At 44.2% G+C, this 22,355-nt stretch overlaps 1 protein-coding gene across 1 annotated transcript in view; it reads right to left on the minus strand.

The window, feature by feature from the left end:
- Nucleotides 1-22,355, minus strand: part of pde1a (phosphodiesterase 1A, calmodulin-dependent) — an 851,988-nt gene that overhangs the window by 48,571 nt on the left and 781,062 nt on the right. The window contains exons 15-17 of the mRNA XM_072477634.1: nt 21,698-21,818; nt 9,762-9,949; nt 4,949-5,239 (exon numbers count right to left, since the gene is read on the minus strand). Of these exons, the coding sequence (XP_072333735.1) occupies nt 4,949-5,239; nt 9,762-9,949; nt 21,698-21,818 (600 nt within the window). The remainder of the gene's footprint in view (nt 1-4,948; nt 5,240-9,761; nt 9,950-21,697; nt 21,819-22,355) is intronic.

The following is a 22,355-nucleotide window of genomic DNA, read 5'->3' on the forward strand; positions in this document are numbered from 1 at the left end:
ACAGATTAAGGCTTGAACACAGGATACAAGGATACCCCTCTGACGGCATGAAAACTTCAGCAGAGCTTTTGTATTCATGACATATCGGAGATCCTAGTTTCCGACTGCCTTTACTAGTGGTGAATTCCAGGTGCCCCTGAGGTGAAATGGCATCAAACACATTGGGATGGTGCTCTACCACCCACCGTCCAATGGTCTGGCTGGGTGGGCGTTACAGACCTCCAAAAACAGGATGAAGAAACAACCAACTGGATCCATGGAGACAAGGGTGGCTCAATTTCTGTTTGATTATTGCACCGCACCCCATACCATGATGGGAGTCGCCCCTGCTGAACTATTGATGCTATTTCCCAATTTGGTGGGAAATGTGGAGTCTAAACAGGAGAATCAGAACAGAAATGAGGATGACATGAGACCGGAGAGAGCATTTAAGTCGGGAGATGCTGTACATTCGTGAAACGTCAGGGACGAGCTTCAGTTGGTTCCTGGAGCTGTATTAGAGGAGGTGGGACCTGTCTCCAATAAAGGTGATGTCCAAGAAAAAGTCCTTAAAAAGCACCTGGACCACCTTTAGGGTATGCAGCCTGCTCCAGTTGAATCCAAGTCTCAAATCCCAGTCGCGCTTGTCTTCTGCGTCGGGCTACAGTCGACGGGGAATCGTAGGGCCGTTTCCCCTGACAGTGAAGGCTCAGGAGGCCAAAGAAACTGGTCTACCCCCGGTGGTCAGTACTGATGATGAACTTGCATCAATGGCAGTAAGGCGCTCCTTGAGGAAACAAAGGTCACCTGTTTGCTTCACCCCCCCCCCCCCCCCCCCCGATCCGGCTCCATCTGCCATGGACTTGAGGCACACAAAGGTGAAAGAGGCCTCAACATGCTCATCATCATGGGAGTGACAGGAGTGAAACAGACTTAGGGGGAGAGGTGTAGTATAACCCCCATGTCCCTACAGGCGATTATCAATTGATCTCCCCATGGGATTCATGGAGCACAAATTCCTGTATTTAGCGGGCGGAGGCCCTCCCAAAGAGGCTCATCAGTGGGACCTTAAATACTGTGATCCAGACCTATGCCAGAGTTCCCGATGGTTCCAGGCTAGGGAGATAGTGTTGTACATCATGGCAAACAAGAATAAACCTTAGTTTTGCCGAGCCTGGCCTCCGCTGGAGTTATTCTGTCATCAGAACAAGTTCCCCTGGTGTCCTTTTATTTATTTGTTCTTGGGATGTGATATCGCTAGCAAGGCCAGCATTTACCACATATCATCAATTGCCCTTGCGAAGGTGATGGTGAGTTACCTTCTTAAACCACTGCAGTCCATGCGGTGGAGGTACACCTCAGTGTAGTTAGGAGCCTCGAGGTTTTGATGTAGGACTGGAAGGAACAGCAATATAGTTCCAATGTTAGGATGGTGTGTGACTGGGAGGGAACTTGCAGGTGGTGATGTTTCCATTCGTCTGCTGCCCTTGTGCTTCCATGTGATACTGCTCACGGTTATGGAAGGTGCTGTCAAAGGAGCCATGGTGAGTTGCTACAGTTTATCTTGTAGACGGTACAATGGCCAATATTCATCCCTCAATCAATATCCAAAACAGGTGATTTAGTAACATTTCAGTGCTGTTTATAGGAACTTGTGTGCAAATTGGCTGCTGCATTTTCTAAATTATAACAGCGAATACAGGAAAAAAGTACTTAATTGGGTGTAAAACACTATGAAATATATTGTGGTTGCGAGAGGTACTATATAAAGACAAATCTTTCTTTCTTTGACATACAAAGAGCATCTCATTGAGGAGGTGAAAATGTATTAAAAAATACACATCTTGAAAATAGCTACACAATGCAATGAAAAGCACGTTAAGTTACACACATGGGAGGTGGGATTTCCTTCTGTTGTCCCTAGCAGGGAGAGTGCAGACAGTTAAAACCGAGGTTCTTATTTGTGTTCTGATCTTCCTCCCTAAATCTTTTATCATTCGGGTTGATAAATTAACCTCGGCATTTGTCTGGGAGGGTAAGACTCCCAGGATTCAAAGAGCTTTCCTGCAGAGGGAGTGGCAATCTGGTGGACTATTTCTGGGTGGCGAACATCGAGAAAGTGTGGAGGTGGATGAAGGAGCCAAGGCTGAAGTGGGGGCAGATCGAGGACGCTTCCTATGTAGGTTTGGTTATGGCTCCCCCCCCACCCCCCATTCTCTCCGGCCAGTTTCTTTACGATCCCAGTAGTGGTGGCGTCTCTAAGAATTTGGAACCAATTTAGGCAGCATTTTAAATTGGGAGCAATATCATTACTGTTACTAATCAATTGAACTATAGATTTGTGCCGTCCAGGATGGATGCAGCGTATAAGATTTGGAAGAGGAGAGGGTCGAGAGGCTCTTTTTTGGGATTTGTTTGTAGAGGGTAGGTTTGTGGGACCGGAGGAAATGTGGAGAAATTTCAACTCCCGAAGGACAAGTACATTCAGGTATTTGCAGGTGCAAAACTTTTTCATAAGGAATTGTCTTCGTTCCCTTGGTTACTGGAACCTACATTTATGGAGAGGATGCTATCTCGAGATGAGATGGGGACGATATCTGATATTGGGTTATTGGAGACAGAGAGAGCACCGTTGGAAGTAAAGGGGAAGTGGGAGGTGGAATTGGGCCTGGGGCTGGTTGGAGGGATGTGGAACAAGACCTTGCACAGGGTGAATTCCACCTTGTCATGTGCCAGGCTGAGCCTGATACAATTTAAGGTAATTCACAGAGCGCCCTTGACTAGAGTGTCCATGAATGACTTCTTCCCCAGAATAGAGGACAAGTGTGAGCATTGTCTGGGGTGGCTGGCGAACCATTCACACATGTTCTGGTCCGGCTCTAAGTTATCTGAGTTTTGGCTCTCCTTATTTGAGATTACGTCAGAGATCGTGGGGGTCAGGCTGGAACCATGCCCATTGGTGGCGTCTTTGGGGTGTCGCACTCGCCGGTGCTCCTGGAGGGGAGGAAGACTAATGTCCTGGCCTTTGCCTCTCTGATAGCCCGGAGACGAGTCCTACTTGGATGGAGATTGTCGGCCCCGCCTAAAGCCTCAGCGTGGTTGAGTAACGTATCAGAGCTTTAGAGACCGGAAAAGATTAAGTTTGCCATTAGTGGGTCAGAGGAAGCATTCTATTCCAGGCGGAAGACATTCATCACCTTCTTTAAGGACTTCATGACCAGCAACTGGGGGTCGGTTGGAAAGGGGGGGGGGGGGGGGGGGAGTTGGGATTATTATTATTTTATTAAAAAATAACAAATTGTTTGTATTCTATTAGATTGTTTTATAATTTGAATTCTTTTGGAATAAAAGTATTTTTAAAAAAGTTACACATGTGGAGCAATTTTAGTTCAACCAGTTTGGTGGGTGGCCAGTTAAAAACATGCCACCTACTTCCCCACCTTGAAGCCACTGAGAATTAGTTAAGCAGGCAACAAGGAAACCCACCTAATGTCAGAAGATCCTTTTTTAATATTTAATTGTGATGACCTCATTGGGACCGAACTTCAATTTTAACTGAGTGGCAATACTCCCGCTAAGATGCACTGGCATGTGGCCGCGTAGCAGCTTGAAAAGTATCACATAGGACGTGTTCTGTGATAAATAATGCATTTACATGGCTGAAGAATATTTAAAAATATTAATGATGCCTGCATTGAAAATAATGGGCCACATACATCAGTTAAGTAATTGCTTAGCAGCTTGACTGGGACGCTACAGTAGCTCAACCCCCAGGCAAAGAAAGTGGGTCTGATGATCCAGGGCCGGAAAAAGTTAAAACAAGTCAGGCTTTTTAGTTTCCTTGCAGGATTCTGATGTGTTGTTGCCCTTTGGCTCCCACAGAGTTAGCTCAGGCCTTCTTGGCCATAGATCCCCTCTCTCCTTTCCAACTGCATGCCATTTACAGGGCAACATTGGTGGTCAGTGGGCAGGCTCCAGGTCATGCGATTTTCCACTTTTTCCGACTGATATCCTGCCTGGGATGTTGCCTTGGGGGATTTAAGTTGGATCTGCGTGTTAAATTAGCCCAAGCCATCTTTTAGAGCACTGGGTGAATTTCCAACTCGCACCAACGGCCATCTGCCTAAAGCTGTTAAAATTGGATGCATGTATCTCCATAACAGAGGAGAAATAAATGGATGATAATGGATGGGAGCAACAGGCAAGTTAAAGCAAATAGCTAAAGTCTAACGTTACTGTTCACACCAGATCCAGCGTGTTGAGGAGAGCAAGATACTGTTGAAATATCTTTTGAATTCGGCTTGAACGACGTAGGAGCCAAATGATGAAAAGGTCATAGGGCTGTTAAAGCAGTGAATCACAACTAGGGAGGTCAGGATCTCACTTACAGACAGAATGGAGAAATTCAGCAAAACAATCACACAATTTGATTTTGGTAATTACAATGCAAGCATAAATACACCATACTAAATTGGAGGAAGTTCACTTAAATTGCCAAATCAGACAAGAGCATTATTTATGGCCCTCAACAATGTTTCAGGAAATCATTATGTCATGCCAACTGCCACAATCTTACTGAATAAATAGCAAATATCATATCAATATTACCACAGCCATTCCCAGAAACCTGTTAATTGTTTTCTATGTTGACATACTTGGTAAGGCATGAATAAAACCATTTCTCATATCCTGTTACTTCTGAGAATTGTTGCCCACTGCATATATATTAATGCACTATCTGATGCGAGCAAGGGAAAGGAAAATACGTAAATATGCGATTGCATCCCGGTTTTAACATCCTTATGTTAATCCCTTTAATCTTCATCTTTTGTCCCTAAGGCCATCAGGAACCAAGCAGAAGATACTGATCCCTGACATTGAAAACAACAGCCATGTCTAACTTTCCGCTGAATGATAATTTATGTATTTTTCCTAAAATTTGTCTACCTAATCAGTGAATGGGAGTTACCATTCCATGATGCTCTGTGTTGATTCAGAGTCTCTGCTCGGTTGGAATCATTTTCCCAAACAGTGGAATCAGAGCTGATGGTGTGAAGATGTTTTTGCAGGGTAGGACTACTGGCAGCTGGTCGGCCTGTTGAATGCTGGGTGTCAGGTGTCTTAGACGGAGAAGTGTTTTTGTCCAAGAATTGTCCATCATGTTCTCTATTAATGTTGTCAGTCACTGCTACACGATTTGGTTCCTCGACACTATCGTCATCACTCTTGTTTTCTTCTGTATCTTGCCTTGTTCTTTCTTCTGCATTTTGCAAAAATGGTTTACAGAAGGAAAAAGGGAATATTTATTACAATAGCCACATCAACTATTTTTAAAGTTCTGATGCTAAATCAATAATTTCAACTGGAATAATACCCCACCAATATGACCACTCATGAACCAAACACCTCACTAAGTTGATCATTCCTGTAATCCCAAATCTTGCTCTTCATCTCTCCAAATCAATTATCAGGAAGCATAGCCACATTTACACTTTATAATTTGTATAATTAGAGTGGAGATTGTTCACATCAATAAAGCTCTGTTTTAGTCTTCTGGTGCTCTGAATAATGCCCTCTCATTCCTTCAACAAATGTTTATTGTTACAATCAGTTCACTGTAACCTGGGGTTCAAATTTGGATTCATAGGTATCACAGCCCTGGGAGAGTAGAGCAACAGCTCGCAAAAAGAACATAATGCAATACAGGAATGAACAAGACTAGACAAAAAGATGTTGGTTTACTTGGGGAATCTCAAAATTCAGCAAATAATGCACTCTGGTCGACATGAGGCCTGATTTCTGGGCAAATTAAATTGAAGTAGGGGTGGGGTCCAACTTCTGAATGCGAGCTCCCACGCACTATCTCCCTGCCAGAAGTGTCCCAGCTACCCACCTGACAGCCGGTGACATTTGAATGTCCAAGGCATCTGCATGAAACTGGCTTTAGGCTCCTTCAAAAAATACAAACCAGGGGCCTATCAATTGATTTAGGACATTGATAACAAGCCTATTATGTGGTGACTCAGTGGTGGCATGCTGATCTCTAACTCAAAAGATTGTGGGTTCAAATCCTACTGCAGGACTTGATTGCAAAACTCTAGGTTGAAGCTCTAGTTGAGCACTGTACTATTTTGGGTGGCACAGTGGTTAGCACTGCTGCTTCATCGCACCAGGAACCCGGGTTCAATTCCGGCCTTGGGTGACTATCTGTGTGGAGTTTGCATATTCTTCCCATGTCTGCGTGGGTTTCCTCCAGGTGATCCAATTCCTTCCCACAGCCCAAAGATGTGCAAGTCAGGTGGATTGGCCATGCTAAATTTCCCCTTAGTATCCAAAGATTAGATGGGGTTACGCGGGTAGGCCGGAGTGGGCCTAGGCCGGATGGTCTTTCGGAGGGTTGGTGCAGACTTGATGGGCCAAATGGCCTCCTTCTGCTCTGTCAGGGTTCTGGGATCTGTTTCTATGTCTGGCAAAAAACTGTGCAGAAAATTCACTGCACATGATCTATTCAGTTCTCCTGAATCTACAGTGGCCTAACCAGTGATCCTTAAAGGAACCATTGCAGGTACTGATGTTGTTTATTTTTGTTTGTTTTTACTCATCCTAATGTGGAATCTTGCAGAGCCGTGGTACTCCTCCTACTTCCATTGCAATACTGTGGGACAATGTCAGCTTGTATCAACCCCTCTCTCATTTGGTTTTTAACCCCAGCCTATCTTTAGTTCATAACAGAGCTGAGTTGATCAACAGCATTCGAATGCCAGTATCCACAGCTTGCGAATATTATTTAGATAAAGCCTAAAGCCTAATTTCCGTCGAGCTTCAGCTTCCAGGATACATTGTTAACATGCTGCCTGCTTTGTGCCAGTTTTCAATTCAAGGCCAATTTCCTCATCTCTGTATTTTCATTTACTAAATTATTACACAGCTTCCTCTTGGAAAACTAGCAATAGAAATTAGAAGGTTTTCTATCTGTTTATTTTATGGGAATTTTGTATTCATCAAGTTGAGGGATGTTAATTCTAGGGAATAGAACATTTCCCCATGTATTGGGCCAGGTTAGATAGGCTAGGGCTGGATTGGCAGGAGCGAGTGGTCAATGTTTTTGACAGAAAATCTGAAAGTCTAGCCTTCCTCATATACTGTGGAATATTAACTATAAATATCAGTTCTTCCTATCAACTATTGAATCCAGACCTAGTGCAATGTTGACTTTCATTAAGTTTATCTTTTTTTTATCCTATGAAATGAAAAATCCCTTATTGTCACAAGTAGGCTTCAAATGAAATTACTGTGAAAAGCCCCTAGTCGCCACATTCCGGCGCCTATTCGGGGAGGCTGGTACGGCAATTGAACCGGCTGCTGGCCTGCTTTGGTCTGCTTTCAAAGCCAGCGATTTAGCCCAGTGTGCTAAACCAGCCCCTTTAGACTGCATTTGCTTTTTAAGTCACCAGAAGAGTATATTAAAGGCAGGAAATGGATGTCTTGTTATTAGGATCAAGTCCCTCTAAGTCAACCAACTTACTGAATTAAGAGATTCAATCCAATTGGCAATTGACTGAGGGTTCGACAATAGCTTGAAATAGTCATAAGAATAGCATCAGAAACTTTTTGAGATAGGTCAGCTTCTGAGCCATCAAATGTTATCAGTGGAAAGCTGCACAAGGACAATACCTTGGTGCCCATTATGTATTGCCCAGCTGTCAAAATGGGCACAGCCTCACACAGTCGGCCAGGCAATGCACTCTAACAACAGCTCAGTGTTTAGATTCTGTGCCATCCTGTTGGCAATTTTAGTCACTTATTGTCAGAGACTTAATAATACCTAGTTAAATAATAATCTGACATACGTCATCACATCACCCACTGATTTAGGGGTTATTCCAGGAAAATTAAGCAATAACTTTGATGTATCATGACCAAACCAGTCACTCACTCATGGGATCCCATAAACTAGTGTCAAGGAAATTAAAATCAACCAACACATTAGGATTTAATAAAACACCGAATTGAAACTCCACACAAATTAAATATATATCAGGGCTTTCAAGATCCGCTGACCTGAAGTACTGAACAAAATGTCTCCTTTGCTGCTAGACACAGCTCATTTGTGGTTTGCTTTTAATGATTAACAAACTATTAAGCAATCAAATGAAGGCAGCGTGTAGTCACTTGCAGTGATGCAGGAGCTGTGTACTGTTTAGTTTCAGTTAGCTATTTCAGCTGACTTGTAAGATCCTCTCTCAAGTGTCTCCCAATGGTTTGGTGGGTAACTAGCTTGTCTGATTATCTAAACTGATAAGAAAGTTTGCTCTGAGGTCTCTGGTTGGGATGACATTTGGGATATTGCCATTGGCTCAACAGGGGCAAAGTGTGTCTTGTGTAATGATGCAAAATGGAGAAGAAGTAATTGTCAGCTCCTTTTAGACTCTAAGCAGCAAGCATGACCCCTGCTAGCGAGGGCCTTTGTGTGGACTTCAGGTGAGGACAGTGTTGAGTTCAATTGTGATACTCTCCTTGCTCAGTCTGCTGGTATTTGCTCTCTAAGTCCCCCTAAAAAGCATATGTGACCATGTAGTGAAGGGAAGCTGACACTTTTGGAATTTTACCCTAGCAAGAATCAGCCACCCTCAGGTGAGGAAAATAAATTGATAAAGCAAATATCCTTCAACATAGTTAAAGGTAACAATAGTATCTTCAAAGATTATTATGGGGTATCTAGGGGACTGGATGTTCGTATAGCATGGTGGCACAGTGGTTAGCACTGCTGCCTCACAGCGCCAGGGTCCCGGGTTCAATTCTAGCCTTGGGTGACTGTGTGGAGTTTGCAAGTTCTCCCCGTGTCTACGTGGGTTTTCTCTGTGTGCTCCAGTTTCCTCCTATGACCCAAAGATGTGCAAATTAGGTGGATTCACCATGCAATTTTGGGCCCCACACCTCAGGAAGGACATACTGGCACTGGAGCGGGTCCAGTGGAGATTCACACGGATGATCCCAGGAATGGTAGGCCTAACATACGATGAACGTCGGTGGATCCTGGGATTATATTCATTGGAGTTTAGGAGGTTGAGGGTAGATCTAATAGAAACTTACAAGATAATGAATGGCTTAGATAGGGTGGACATAGGGAAGTTCTTTCCATTAGCAGGGGAGATTAGGACCCGGGGGCACAACCTTAGAATAAAAGGGAGTCACTTTAGAACAGAGATGAGGAGAAATGTCTTCAGCCAGAGAGTGGTGGATCTGTGGAATTCATTGCCACAGAGGGCGGTGGAGGCCGGGATGTTTAGTGTCTTTAAGACAGAAGTTGATAAATTCTTGATTTCTCGAGGAATTAAGGGCTATGGAGAGAGAGCGGGTAAATGTAGTTGAAATCAGCCATGATTGAATGGTGGAGTGAACTCGATGGGCCGAATGGCCTTACTTCCGCTCCTATGTCTTCTGGGCTTCTGGTCTAAAATCGTCCCTTAGTGTCCAGCGATGTGCAGCTTAGACGGTTTGGCCAAGCTGAATTGTCCCGGAGTGTCCAGCGATGTTCAGGTTAGATGGATTGGCCATAATTAATCCGTGGGGTTACAGGGATAGGGCGAGGGACCGGGCCTAGGTAGAGTGCTTTTTCTGAGCGTGGATGATGGACCGAATGGCCTCCTTCTGCACTGTAGGGATTCTATGGTATGAATCTAAAGGGCATGATTTGCTGGGATAGCAATCTGATACTTTAAAAGGGTTGTGTTTGTGTGGACAGAATGATTAGACACAAAATAAAAATCATCTCCACACACCTTGAATTGCCAATTCTTTCCATTTCTCTTTGTTTTGCTGAATGAGGTCCATCCAGTTCAATTTAAAGTATTTTAGATCCACAGTAGATATGGAATACTCTATGGAACAACCTCCATCTGATGGTACACTCCTTACACTGTGTCTTCTGGTTGAATCCGTAGTAGCTCCCACTCCAATGCTGCTGAAACTTTAATGACACAAAAATCATTCATGTGGCATATTACTCAACGACACAGAAACCTTTTAAACTTTAGTTAATTATTTAACAAGGATGACTAACTCTAGCCTATATAAAGTCATGTTTAAAGTGGATCTATTAGTTTCTGTAATGAAAAACATGCACTTAAAAACCCTCTTTCCTTTAGATCTTGTTCCACCTGATTGTTGACCTTGGGCAGAATTCTCTCAACCCACCTGAGGTGGGTTTGGTGCAGGCCGGTGCAGAAAATCTGGTGAGAGCAAAAAGTCAGAAACCCGCCAGTGTAAAACTATGTCACAATTCTCCCACTGGTGGGTTAATGGTGGATCGGTAGATGGCGTTGATTTGCATCTCAGGGGGACTGCTCACTAAAAAGCTGTCCCATGTCCTGTCAGGTCTTCCAACCTTGCGGCACACCAGTGGGAGATCATTTCAGTGTCAAACCCAATTGCTAAAGAGTGGTATACCCAAGACAACCTTCAGTTCGCCAGAGACTTCAAGATGAATACAACAAATCTGTTCTGCCGTAGTACCGCACTGCTCCTGATGCATTGTTCACCACTCTGTGGGGCAGGCTGCTCCCTGTCTCCATCTCCATGTCGAGGAGATCTTTATGGACAGCACCATGCTGCTGGACCCATGGACCCGCCTGTGTCACCGGCTTGGTTTAGTATTGTGTTTGAGGTTGGGGAGTACAGGGGTCTCTTCCCCGCTGGTGCCCACCCAACAATGTCTGTCTGGTCTGCACTGTGCTGTGGGACTCACGCAGCCATCGGTCTGAAGTTCAACCAGGGGTTGCGTGCGAGGTTAGGTTAGCGGGGGAGCGAGTGGCCTGACCAAGTCAAGGGGGGGATCAATGTGCAAAGAGGGCAGTGCAAGGAGGGTGTGTGGTGCAGGGTAAGGGCTCACGATGGTAGACAACGGGGCAACGAGGTAGTGAAGAAAAGAAACAATGGACGGCAGGCTGAGGGAAGTTGGACCCTGACAAGCCAGCAATAAAATCCTATGAGCATGGCAATTGAAGGGCTACCACATTGTTTCCTGGAAGGGGATAGATGAAGACTCCAGGGGTGGTGGGTAGGGGTCCAGGTGGGAAATGGGCGTCTCGTAGGTTATAGGCTCGGGGGGATGGTGGTTGAATTGAGGAACTTACTCTAGAGGATGCTAGCCTTTTCCCTCTGGGTTGCTGACATCCTGCACGGTCTGGTAAAGACGGGTGGGCTGGAGAGAGTGATATGAGTGTGCTGGACTGGTATTTAAATATGGCGCCGAGACCTTCAAACCTGCCAGCTGAGGGCGGGCGGGCGAATCACCTGCCACTCCAGGAGGAAAGTCGGAGAGGAACTTACCTGGGCATAATTAAATATGTTCCAAGCACAGAATCTGGCACAGGATCCTGCTCTCCTGATTGGTGGGACAGGCACTGCCAGAGCCACCCACCATACACTTCGTCTCAAAATTGGAGAAAACCGTCCCTTGCTGCCTACTTTCTTGGTCCATTCCTATCATTTCTTCCACTTTTGTCTCGTTATCTTTTCAATCTGTATTAAAATTTAATTTCTCTTTACTCTTTGGCTTTCTGATTCTGTCTAACATTTTTGCAAAGCACCTTTCTGTATTTCATGTTATTTTATTTGTCCATTTGCTCATTTCTTGATTTCCCTGCTATTTGTTTGTCTTATTATTCCACTGGTTGCAGCACTAGCCATCTTTGGATAACGATTATATTAACTCTGGCCTTTGACTGTCCAGTTCTTCCCTCTGATATGCAACTGAAGCCACAGATTTGATCCCGCACTATGCTTGCTTTGTCCCCTGACTTATCCCTGCCCTCATAATTTCTCAGCTTTGTCCTAGTGGCTGTCGACTAAGCCGATCTGATCTGCTGGCTAGGAATTGGCTCTTTCTCTGATCTATTAGCCAAGCTGTGGCTCTATTCCTCTGATCTACCAAGCTCAAGTCTTCATCATCTCTGTGCATTATACAATAATTCCCCATTGGCTCTTAGTATTTCCTGACTGTTCCTTCATCCCTTCGCTCTGTCCTCGCCATCTGCCAATTCTATAGGGTTCTGATTTGCACCTCTGTTTTACAAAACCTCCCGAGTCTGTCTTGTCCTTGTCCCAAACCACATAATCCCCAATCTCTGTAGTTTCTCTCGATACCCTGGAAAATTGTACTATAGATAATAACAGTACGAAGTCTTACAACACCCGGTTAAAGTCCAACAGGTTTGTTTCGATGTCACTAGCTTTCGGAGCGCTGCTCCTTCCTCAGGTGAATGAAGAGGTATGTGACCTCTTCGCAGTTGAAGGGCTACCACATTGTTTCCTGGAAGGGGATAGATGAAGACTCCAGGGGTGGTGGGTAGGGGTCCAGGTGGGTAATGGGCGTCTCGTAGGTTATAGGCTCGGGGGGATGGTGGTTGAATTGAGGAACTTACCTCTTCATTCACCTGAGGAAGGAGCAGCTCTCCGAAAGCTGGTGACATCGAAACAAACCTGTTGGACTTTAACCTGGTGTTGTAAGACTTCGTACTGTGCTCACCCCAGTCCAACGCCGGCATTTCCACATTATAGATAATAAGGCTGATTAAAATGAGGAACTGTCAAAGGGAATTGAAATAACTTTCGAAGGGATGAAATAAATTGCAGAAATTCAAAGCAGGAACAGCAGATATTCAGCTAATTTGATATCCAATACAAAAAGCTGACTCAAGGACTGTCACGTAAAAATGTAAAGGATGAGGAATGAATGTTTCACAACTTTGGCATGAACTGGCAAACTGCCATTTCAAAAGTGTACTTCAAAAATATTTATGTATTTATCTACAAACTGACTGAATGTACTTGGTGAACTCTCATTCAGGAACTTGACAAAATAAATTGGGGAACTGTTTATGCGAGCCACTAGGTGGTGGTAAATCATAAATTAACGATAAATGATTCAGAAAGTTAGAAAGCTCGGTGACCAAATGACTTTTTCCTTCCTGCCCTTTCGTACTTATGAGTCTATTAAGAAACAATAACATGGGACAAGGCCTATTTTCACATCTCCATTACACCATACACATACTTAACAGCAGAAAGCAACAAAAGTCATCACTGACTGATCGTTTCTTACTCGATACACATTTGGAGCCTCCCAATAACATATAAAACTAACCAGCGAGAATATTATCTGATTACAAAATCCTTCAAAAACTATTCCAATCGCTCCACACCTCAGAAAGCTCTCACAGCATGAAAATAAATTTTTATTTGTATAGCCCTGGGGGTGCCTGACACTGTCCCCTGGCACTGCTAGTTTGGCACTGCCAGGGTGCTGGGGGCAGTGCTAGGTTGGCAGTGTCAGGGTTGGGTTCTTTGGGGACCCCATTGGTGGGTTTCCCCTTATGTGTGCCCAATGGTTGTTGGCGTGGGATTGTGCATGCATTGGGGTGGGGGGTGGGGCAGAGACTGTGGGATGGGTGTGGGGAGGTGGGTCAGGTCACCCTGATGCTTGCATGGGGTAGGGGTTGGGGGGGCGTGCCCCAATCATTGCCTGATGTGGGGTACTTTCCCTTCTGCGAGTGGGGGATGGGGGTGTTGTCCTTGTCAGTCAGGAGTGCCAATCTCCTTGAGAGGGGGTCCCAATCTCCTTGCAGGCATGCCCTGATCTCCATGGAGGGGGCGGGGAATCTTTAATATGACTTTTTAAAGGGCATCCAATCTCAGAATTCTGCCTTTGCCGGCATGTTTAGGCCCTGCACACCCAGCTGGCCGTGATATCCTCGCCAGCACTTTGAAATTGTACAGAATGTTGTTTAATGAGGCGTCCGTGAAGCTGCCGAGTTCCACACACCTTTTCTCGTCTATTCTAGCACTCTGCAATTTTGGTAAAATTCCACCCTTGATTTTAACTTTATGCAACCAGAAAGAAATGGAACAGATATTGGTCGGATGTGCAACTTACACACCACCTGATTTTCCAATTCTGTTGAAGTGTAAAATTGGCAGGAGTAAATCCAGCAACAGCCGGCATGCCATCAGGTACACGAGATAGAATAGAGGTTAAAATGTCGAGACAGTTCCAGTAATTCGGGACCAAACTCCTTTCACTGTCCTGGAAAGTTGCTTCTGTTCCTGTTCTAACAGAAGACATCAGTCAACTTGCTCCCACAAACTGGACACTCACTATACATGTAAGCAAAAGCAATCAGCAGAATTTCTGCTGGAGCTCTGCCACATGGACAACCCCAACTTTAATGTTAATCCGTCAAATAGAAATGGTTCAATAAAAAACAGCAGCAAGATATTTTTAAATTTGGTTTGTTACATTCGCAACATTTTAATAATGAACTGAGGAGAAAATAATGAAAGTAATGAAATGCCGATGAAATCGGGGAAAATGATCTATTAAGAAATCTGAGAGTTACTGTCGGTTTCGCTACTCCTGGGATAGGGTGTGGAAACATTGAGTTCTCGGGGACAATTAATTTATCGTCAAATCTCATATCCTACCAGCTACACTACTGGCTTCATCCACTGCTCAATTCACTGTACCCTCATCACCCATCGACCAACAATCTCTATTAATAAGGATTCATAATCTGTGCTTCACCTCACCCTCACAAACCTAAGCACCCTTGGCAAACCTTGTACCTGTAACTCACACAAATTAGCAACCATTCAACCATGATAGCCAGGTAGGAAACTTATTGCACAACACACAGGGCTACACTTCCCTCTGCTTGCAGGAGAAGGTAACACATAAAAGGAGACAGCAGGCAATAATCTGAAATGTAAGTCCACCAGCATGTTTTAACCCACTGGAGGAGACAATGTTGCCCAAATGAGGATGGGCATCACTGAGGGCATCACCAACAGCAGGGCTGGAGTGAATGATGATGGAGGTATGTCACGTGGTGTGCCACCATGGTGGCATAGGGTTAGCACTGCTGCCTCAGAGCGCCAGGTACCCAGATTGAATTCCGACCTTGGGTGACTATCTATGTGGAATTTATACTTTCTCCCCATGTCTGCTTGGGTTTCCTCCGGGTGCTCCAGTTTCCTCCCACAATCTAAAGACGTGCAGGTTAGGAGTAGTGGCCATGCAAAAATTGCTCTTTAATGTCCAGAGATGTGCAGGTTATGTGGGGTTACGGGGATAGGGTGAGGGAGTGGACCAATGTAGGGTGCTCTTTTGGAGGGTCAGTGAATACTTGATGGGCCGAATGGCCTCCTTCTGCACTCTAAGTATTCAAACAGATGCCAGCAAGTGAGTATCCACATTCCTAATCTTTTCTGCATCTCACTTATCCCTGATCCATCAATTACTTCTAACTGAGAAGCTTCTGATGATGTTAACTTGTTCCCATCTTCTCTCACCTCAGCCCTTTGCTTTTTTTCATTTCAGATTCTCAAGGACTGGAACCTGTTCTGACAGTGGATCGAGAGCAGCAGTGAGAAGAAGACAGTGATGATCAAGAAACACCATCATTCACTCGTGCACTCACAGTCACCAGCTCTGATACCGAGTCTGCACGTATTTTAGAGGGTGGATAGAGGGAATAGCTGAATTTGGTGAGATACTGGGTACAGATGTTCAGAAAATTTAAGCGAGGGCTTGAATGGGTCAGGAACCAGTCACACAGTCAAATACTTAGTGCACTGGAAACCCCACAGCACAGCCTGTGTTCAATGGCAAGCTGCACAAAGGAGTCCGGCACCAAATTAACACATGGATGTTCACAGACCTTGAAACCCATCCTTTTGAATGTGATGCAGATGGCCACCTCCACCAGCACACCTGTGGAACCAATCACACTGCAGCATCTGATGTTATTGCTTCATTTTCAGTATCAGCAGTATCCACCCAGCATCATAGACCTGCAGTAGAAACTCAGACTGAAGAGTCCAGATCAGACAATTGCCATCATGGCTCTGTTTACCATTCCAACAGGATACCAAGATTGCCAACCAGGGGAAGTGGATCCCTGGTGCACGACCATGATGTCCTCTCTCAGGATGACAGCATTTGTCCTCCCACCGCGGCTATTCTGGCAACACCGCTGCCAACCCGCCCAGGGTGCTCCCTCCGAGGAGGAGATGGTGAAGTCAGAAGGAAGACTTTCAAGGGTCACTGCTGCTCGAGCTGGTCCTGTGAAGCCACCTGCAGTTTACTTAAATGAAGAACAGCAGGCTTTCATCAACCAGTGGGGAAGTACCTTGTAGGGACAGCAAGATAAGCAAAGGTAGTTGGACCTCGAACACTACCTTGAGAAACACCTGCAGTGATGTTCTGGAACTGGGATGATTGACCTGCAACAACCACAACCATCTTACTTTTGTTCTAAGTAACCAACAGAGAGCTTTCCTCTTGATTCCCATTGACTCTGGATTTGCTAAGGCCTCTTGATGCCACACTCAATCGAATGCATCAGAAGCACATGAGATCTTGAATGTAAGAGATCCCTGAGGCATTGAGGAGTCAGGAACAGTCAAAGGAGGACCCCATGCAGCTTGTGTGCTCCATCATGGCCCAGGAGGTTCAATACATGAACTCTAGCACTGACAGAATGGCCAACACCTTGGGGAGCCAATTTAAAAAATAATAATTTATAGGATTTGGGCTGTGCTGGCTAAGCCAGCATTTATTGTCCATCCCTAGTTGCCCTTGAGAAGGCCGTGATGAGTTGCCTCCTTGAACCGCTGCAGTCCCTGAGGTTTAGGTACACCCACAGTGCTGTTAGGGAGGGAGTTCCAGGATTTTGACCTATCGACAGTGAAGGAACGGCGATATATTTCCAAGTCAGGATCGTGAGTGATTTGAATTCTATCATTATGACTATGTCAGGTTGTTGCTTGCCAGTCTGTGAGTCAGCTCTCCCAACTTTGGCACAATCCCCCAGATGTTAGTAACGAGGACTTTGCAGGGTCAACAGGGCTGGGTTTGGCGTTGTCATTTCCTCACCTTGGACTTGTCAGTCTCTGCGATGGCACAGAGAATCTTGCCAACTGCATCCTGGCTGATGGCCTCATTCAGCATGATAAGAATGTCTTGAAAGGGTTGGGGGAGGGGGCGATGCTGATGAGGAGGCCATCCACCTCCCAAAAGGCATAAAGGTTACCTTTGTGATCATGCCAGCCTGCTTATCATCATGAGGCCTGGGATGCCCTTGGCAATCTTTATCAAATGTCTGGACACCAGGATCTCAACAATAACCTCCTTCATTTTCGTCCCTATCCTCTTCCAAATAAAAGTGATGTTCTAGGTCCTTCTTTTAATCCAGCTCCAGGCCTATTTGTATAGTCATGTTGTACAGCATGCAGTTAATGACCAATTGCCTGATAAGGCAAAGTCTCCTATAGTACTGAGCTACAGCTAGCTGAATCTTCAGAGGTAAACCTAATGTCATGAACCTTACTGTGCTCTTCTGGTGTCCTCTCGACCATGAGGCTACATCTGCTGAAGCTTCTCCTGTACTCTGTCCACCTGCTCCCATTCTCCCTCACCTGCTACTCTGCTGCACTAGGGCTTCCTTTACCAAGCTTTGCTGCCCAAGTGATGCCCAGCAGCCTCATGTACTTCTCAAGGGCCCAATCACTCACTATTCACAAATGTAAGCCTCTCAGCTCTAGTCGTGGCATTCTGTTACTGGTTGAGCAGCTGCATATTCCCCATTTAGGTATGTTGAACAGTGATTCCACTGTATTTATGACATATCTCAGCCACTGCAATTTCCCTGAGCCTCCTGATTGACAATATAGAAGTTCCTCTCAAGCCTTTAATGAGCTCAATGACCAATTAATGTAGGTTCCCAGTTCCCCACTCCCACCCTCCCTTTGAAATTTGTGATGTCTCTGGAGGTGTCGAGATAGAGTGACACCTTTTGGGAAAATGACTTTCAATGCGCCCTCCCAATCACCGACAACTGAAAATCTAGCCCCTAGATTCCCCAGTCAGGGAGAACATTTCCTCAGCATCTGACAAGCCCCTTAAGAATTTTATATATTTCAATTAGATCACCTCTCATTCTTCTAAACTCCAGGAAATATAGACCTACGAGTCGACTTCATCTCTCTGCATGGAACATATCAATCACCTTGTCTATCTCATTAATATAGATTGTAATAGACCTAGTGAACCAATAGTTGTCCTTTGATTTGCCATCATGATTGAAATGGCACCAAGGACTTTAGCTGTATGAACGCATTGTGTCTACCAGCATGGTATTTTGGAACTGCTATTTGTGATTATGGGCCAGCTGTACATTGTGGAAGTGAAATCCCTTTTGACTCAGGATTGTGGAAGAGTTGCATGATGGGCCTACTCTGAATGTTGCCAGTATGTGTTCGGAATATCTACAAGGTACTTTACAATATGGTTGCATTTCACATTTGAAGAGAGCACATGCAACATTTTAGAACTTTAAGAGGCTTCATAGGGCCCAAAGAATGGACACCTACAGAACCTAATTTATCCCTTAGTGTCTTCAGAAAAGTCAGGAGGGAAAAGAAGTGAGAATTGAAAATGAAAGTAAATAATAATAATGATGGTGAATATCAGTGTCACGTTGATATCTCAGTTGATTCTGCCATGAGTCTTTCTTCTGAGTTATAAGGTCTTGCATTCAAATCTCCCTCCAAGACTAGGGCTATAATCTAGGGCTGGATTTTATGCAGAGGTGATGACCCCATCCAATCCCCCAATCCACCCACGCTGGTTTACAAGTTTGCTGCAAGCTCATCTCTCTTGGCCAAGAAACACCAAGCTGATTTTGTGACCTTTGGGCTGTTCACTGGCTCAGGGCAAGACTTCTATTTACATCTGGAAGGAAGCCCTGCCTCTGGAAACCGCTGGTCTATCAGATGGCCAGCAGTTCTCTAGTCCCAGAATTGTCACCAGGAGCTGGCAGTCCCCCACCATGCCAAGGGAGGAGCCACATAGCCGGTTCAGAAAGTTAGTGGGGGATTGTGCCAGGGCCAGTCTGGCAAGTCCTATGAGGGGCCGGAGGAGTAGATTCGAGAGGACGGGAGTGGAGAGGCGTGGCACATGGTAAGTACCGTGGGAAGTGCCTCAGTTGGATAGGGGTATCCAAACAGGAGAGTGCACCACCAGCCCACAAAAAGTCTGCAAGTATACAACCACCAATACTGGTAACATGCCAGTGGTAGAGGGAAGAAACTCTTAGGTGGTCAGTATGTGTAGTTCATATGATGTCACCACACCACTGTTAAAATGCCCAGAGAGACAGTGCCTCTACCATTGTATCTAATCTTCCACCGTGCCTGGGAGGAAATTTTAACCCCAGTCTGAGGGAGCACTGTACCATACTGCTGCCTCTTTTGTCTGTTCCCATTGAACTATTTAAATAGGAGCAGTGAAGGTCTTCGTGGCTTGGTCAACATTTACCTCCCATAAAACACCATCAAAGAGCAGATTAACGTTTTGGGACACAGCAGTGGGCTGAGTTGAGAAGGGGTGGTACCTCTCTATACACTTCCTCTCGGCCAGAACTACGTTTCCCAGAAGGTACCACACTGAAACGGAAGCAGGGTGGAGAAAGAGTGGGCTTGAACAGAGTCATCCTGGTTGAGGGCCTGCAGAGGTAAAAGCATGTGGCGGAGATGACCTGGTGAGCAACCTGAGAGAAAATGTGTTTGGCTTTGAACTTTGTTTGGCACATGACCTCAATTGGAGTACAAATGAAGACTGAGAACCTGGCCCTGGTGGGGTCTTAATTTTCCAAACACGGACATGAGACACTCTTTCTGTTCTGGGGTTTGATTGCACCGGTAAATAGTGTCGCTGTCCAGTTAAAGATATAGGGGAGTTAATTAATGTAAAGAGCTCGGTTTTTGTTTGTTTGAATTTTGTTTGATTTTGAAGTGGCTCACCTATGCGGAACAGACTTTGTGACAATAGATATACCATCAACATGTTGTTTCCTGAACTCTCATGTTGAAGTGTGCTTAAATAATCTGCCTACAAAGATCCCAGTACAATGCAATGCTCTTGCTGGTGTTGCAGTATTGTGTATCTTGTAGTTTCTGAGACTGCCTTGTGCATAATTTGGTTGCCATGTTAACTTCCATTCCAAGAGTGACTGTATTTAAATATATATATATAATTGGCTTTGCAGCACTTCAGTACAATGTGAGGATTTAAAAAGGTACTATAGAAATCTAGGTTTAAGTTCTCTTCCTATTCTGAAGAATATCTAATTCATCCCTGTGATATTGTTCACATTTCTGGAATAAACATAGTACAATTTTGCCAATGCTGTAATCTCTGTTCATAATAGGACCACTGGAAATAGTACAAAAGCAATAGTGCAGAGCAGTTACAAAAATATTAAATAGCACATTAATTTTCATTCAGTAATGCATGAAATAGGAGATCCTATGTTGCAGTGGCTAGTGTCCCTGCCTCAGAGCCAGAAGTTCCAGGTTCAAATCTCACTTCAGGACTTGATGGCTGAGTTAGATACGCTTATAATGCAGCCAAACAGATTGACTATCAACTTGTAAATCCTTCAAACGTACACCAATGGCAGGCAGTATGAGCTGGAGCGATTCCTAGTCGTCTATCTGATGGAAAGACACTGGAGACTCCCCCATAGCTCCAGGCGACAATATGCTTGTAAAAATGTATGTTGTCGCAGCAACTTGGACTCCGGGACTAGTTAGCTGGTGTGGATCAGATTGTTGTCAACAGCGCAGGGTTAAATCCATGTTCTGGTTGTGATGGATTTGGGACCTGCCTCTTTGCCCTACCCATAGTGGAGATAATAATGCCGTAGGTCAAACCTGCCTTTGTTCAGAGAACTGAAGAAGACAGATGCATGAAGTAACTTAAATCCAATGTGCTTCCATGGTATACACAAGCAACACCTGTGAAACACTCTTTCACAACTCAGTGAGGTGCTATTGAGTCAGAAAGGAATTATCATCATGAATGCATAGGAAGGGATTTTTGAGAATCCAAAGTATTGTTATTGCAGCAAATCAACATCAAAGATTGAAAATTACCATCAGCAGCTGCAACTTGTATTTAAATTACTTTAAAAAAATACACATAATTTCCATTTTGTCACCTGCACGTTCAGTTATCTTCTCTCCTTTAGTTCCTTCTTTGCCATGTTCCTACACAGTGAGAGAGTGAGCAGGCAAAATGTGTCTCTGTATACTCGTGCTTCGTCTGACGCAGCCATAGTGAATCATATGAAAATTGTGTGGCTAGAATCATTCTCTTATTTTTCCACATATTATTATTCAACTAACATAAAATTCTGATTAAAAAATTCTCAAACAGGGACTTAAGATTGTTGCCTAACATATTACCAATGTGTGCAGAGTTTTAATACATTGCAACTAGGCCCCTTCAGGGTGTCTCTGGAGAACATTTTCTGCTGAAAGGAAGTATGCCACTTATCACCAAATGTGCTCAGAGTTCCAATTGCCAATACAATAGTGCCATGATTGACAGACTTTATGAAGCACAGGATAAAAAATCAATTTCAAACAAGTAAATCTGTGAACATTCCAGATTTTAATTCTACAAACATCTTTCATGGAGCTGAGTATTGATGTTCTTACAATCATTATGGAAAATATTGACTAAAAGTCAAACAGAAACGGGGTTCACATTCCAAAACTGCAACGGAAATGTTGGACTGTAAAGACAATTTTGGAAATTTCTTATTTATTATATAAAAGTACAATGTGCTGTTTTGAAAATGTTATAACACACCTTTGTCGTCGAAAGTCAGAGGCCTCCGATTGAGAAGCTTCCTCTATAAGAGGAGTTATTATTTTTTCTGCTATATCTGTCAGAACAGAGAAGGTTGGCTCCACAATAAAATCAATAAAACCTGTTTGAAATAAAAAGTTCTATATTACTAACAGCTCACAGCTAGATAAACAGATTTCCCTGAATATGAATTAAGGTTTAAACACTATTGTGTGCTTTTGCATGTCATGACTCACCAACTCCACAAAGTCAGATTCTGCAGAAATATATGACCTTTAAATTTCTTATAGTATCAAATAGTCAAAAATGTGAAAAATGAAGCATTATTTATTTTTAATTTTTCCAATTAAGGGGCAATTTAGCATGGCCAATCCACCTACTCTTTACATCATTGGTTTGTGGGTGTGAGACCCATGCAGACACGGGGAGAATGTGCAAACTCCACACAGACAGTGACCCGGGGCCAGGATCGAACCCGGGTCCTCGGCGCCACCGTGCTGCCCTAAAAATTAAGCATTGTTAAAACAGACAAATGATATTTGGAACATTCAAAGTACAGAAATTTTAAACATATTAATGATTGGGATTTCACTGATTGGATAACTTGCCATCAAAGGATACCATGTGTAATAACGTAAAAGGCATTGACAGAATGTTA

Source organism: Scyliorhinus torazame, chromosome 2, assembly GCF_047496885.1.
Source record: "Scyliorhinus torazame isolate Kashiwa2021f chromosome 2, sScyTor2.1, whole genome shotgun sequence".
In the NCBI taxonomy this organism is placed as follows: Eukaryota; Metazoa; Chordata; class Chondrichthyes; order Carcharhiniformes; family Scyliorhinidae; genus Scyliorhinus; species Scyliorhinus torazame.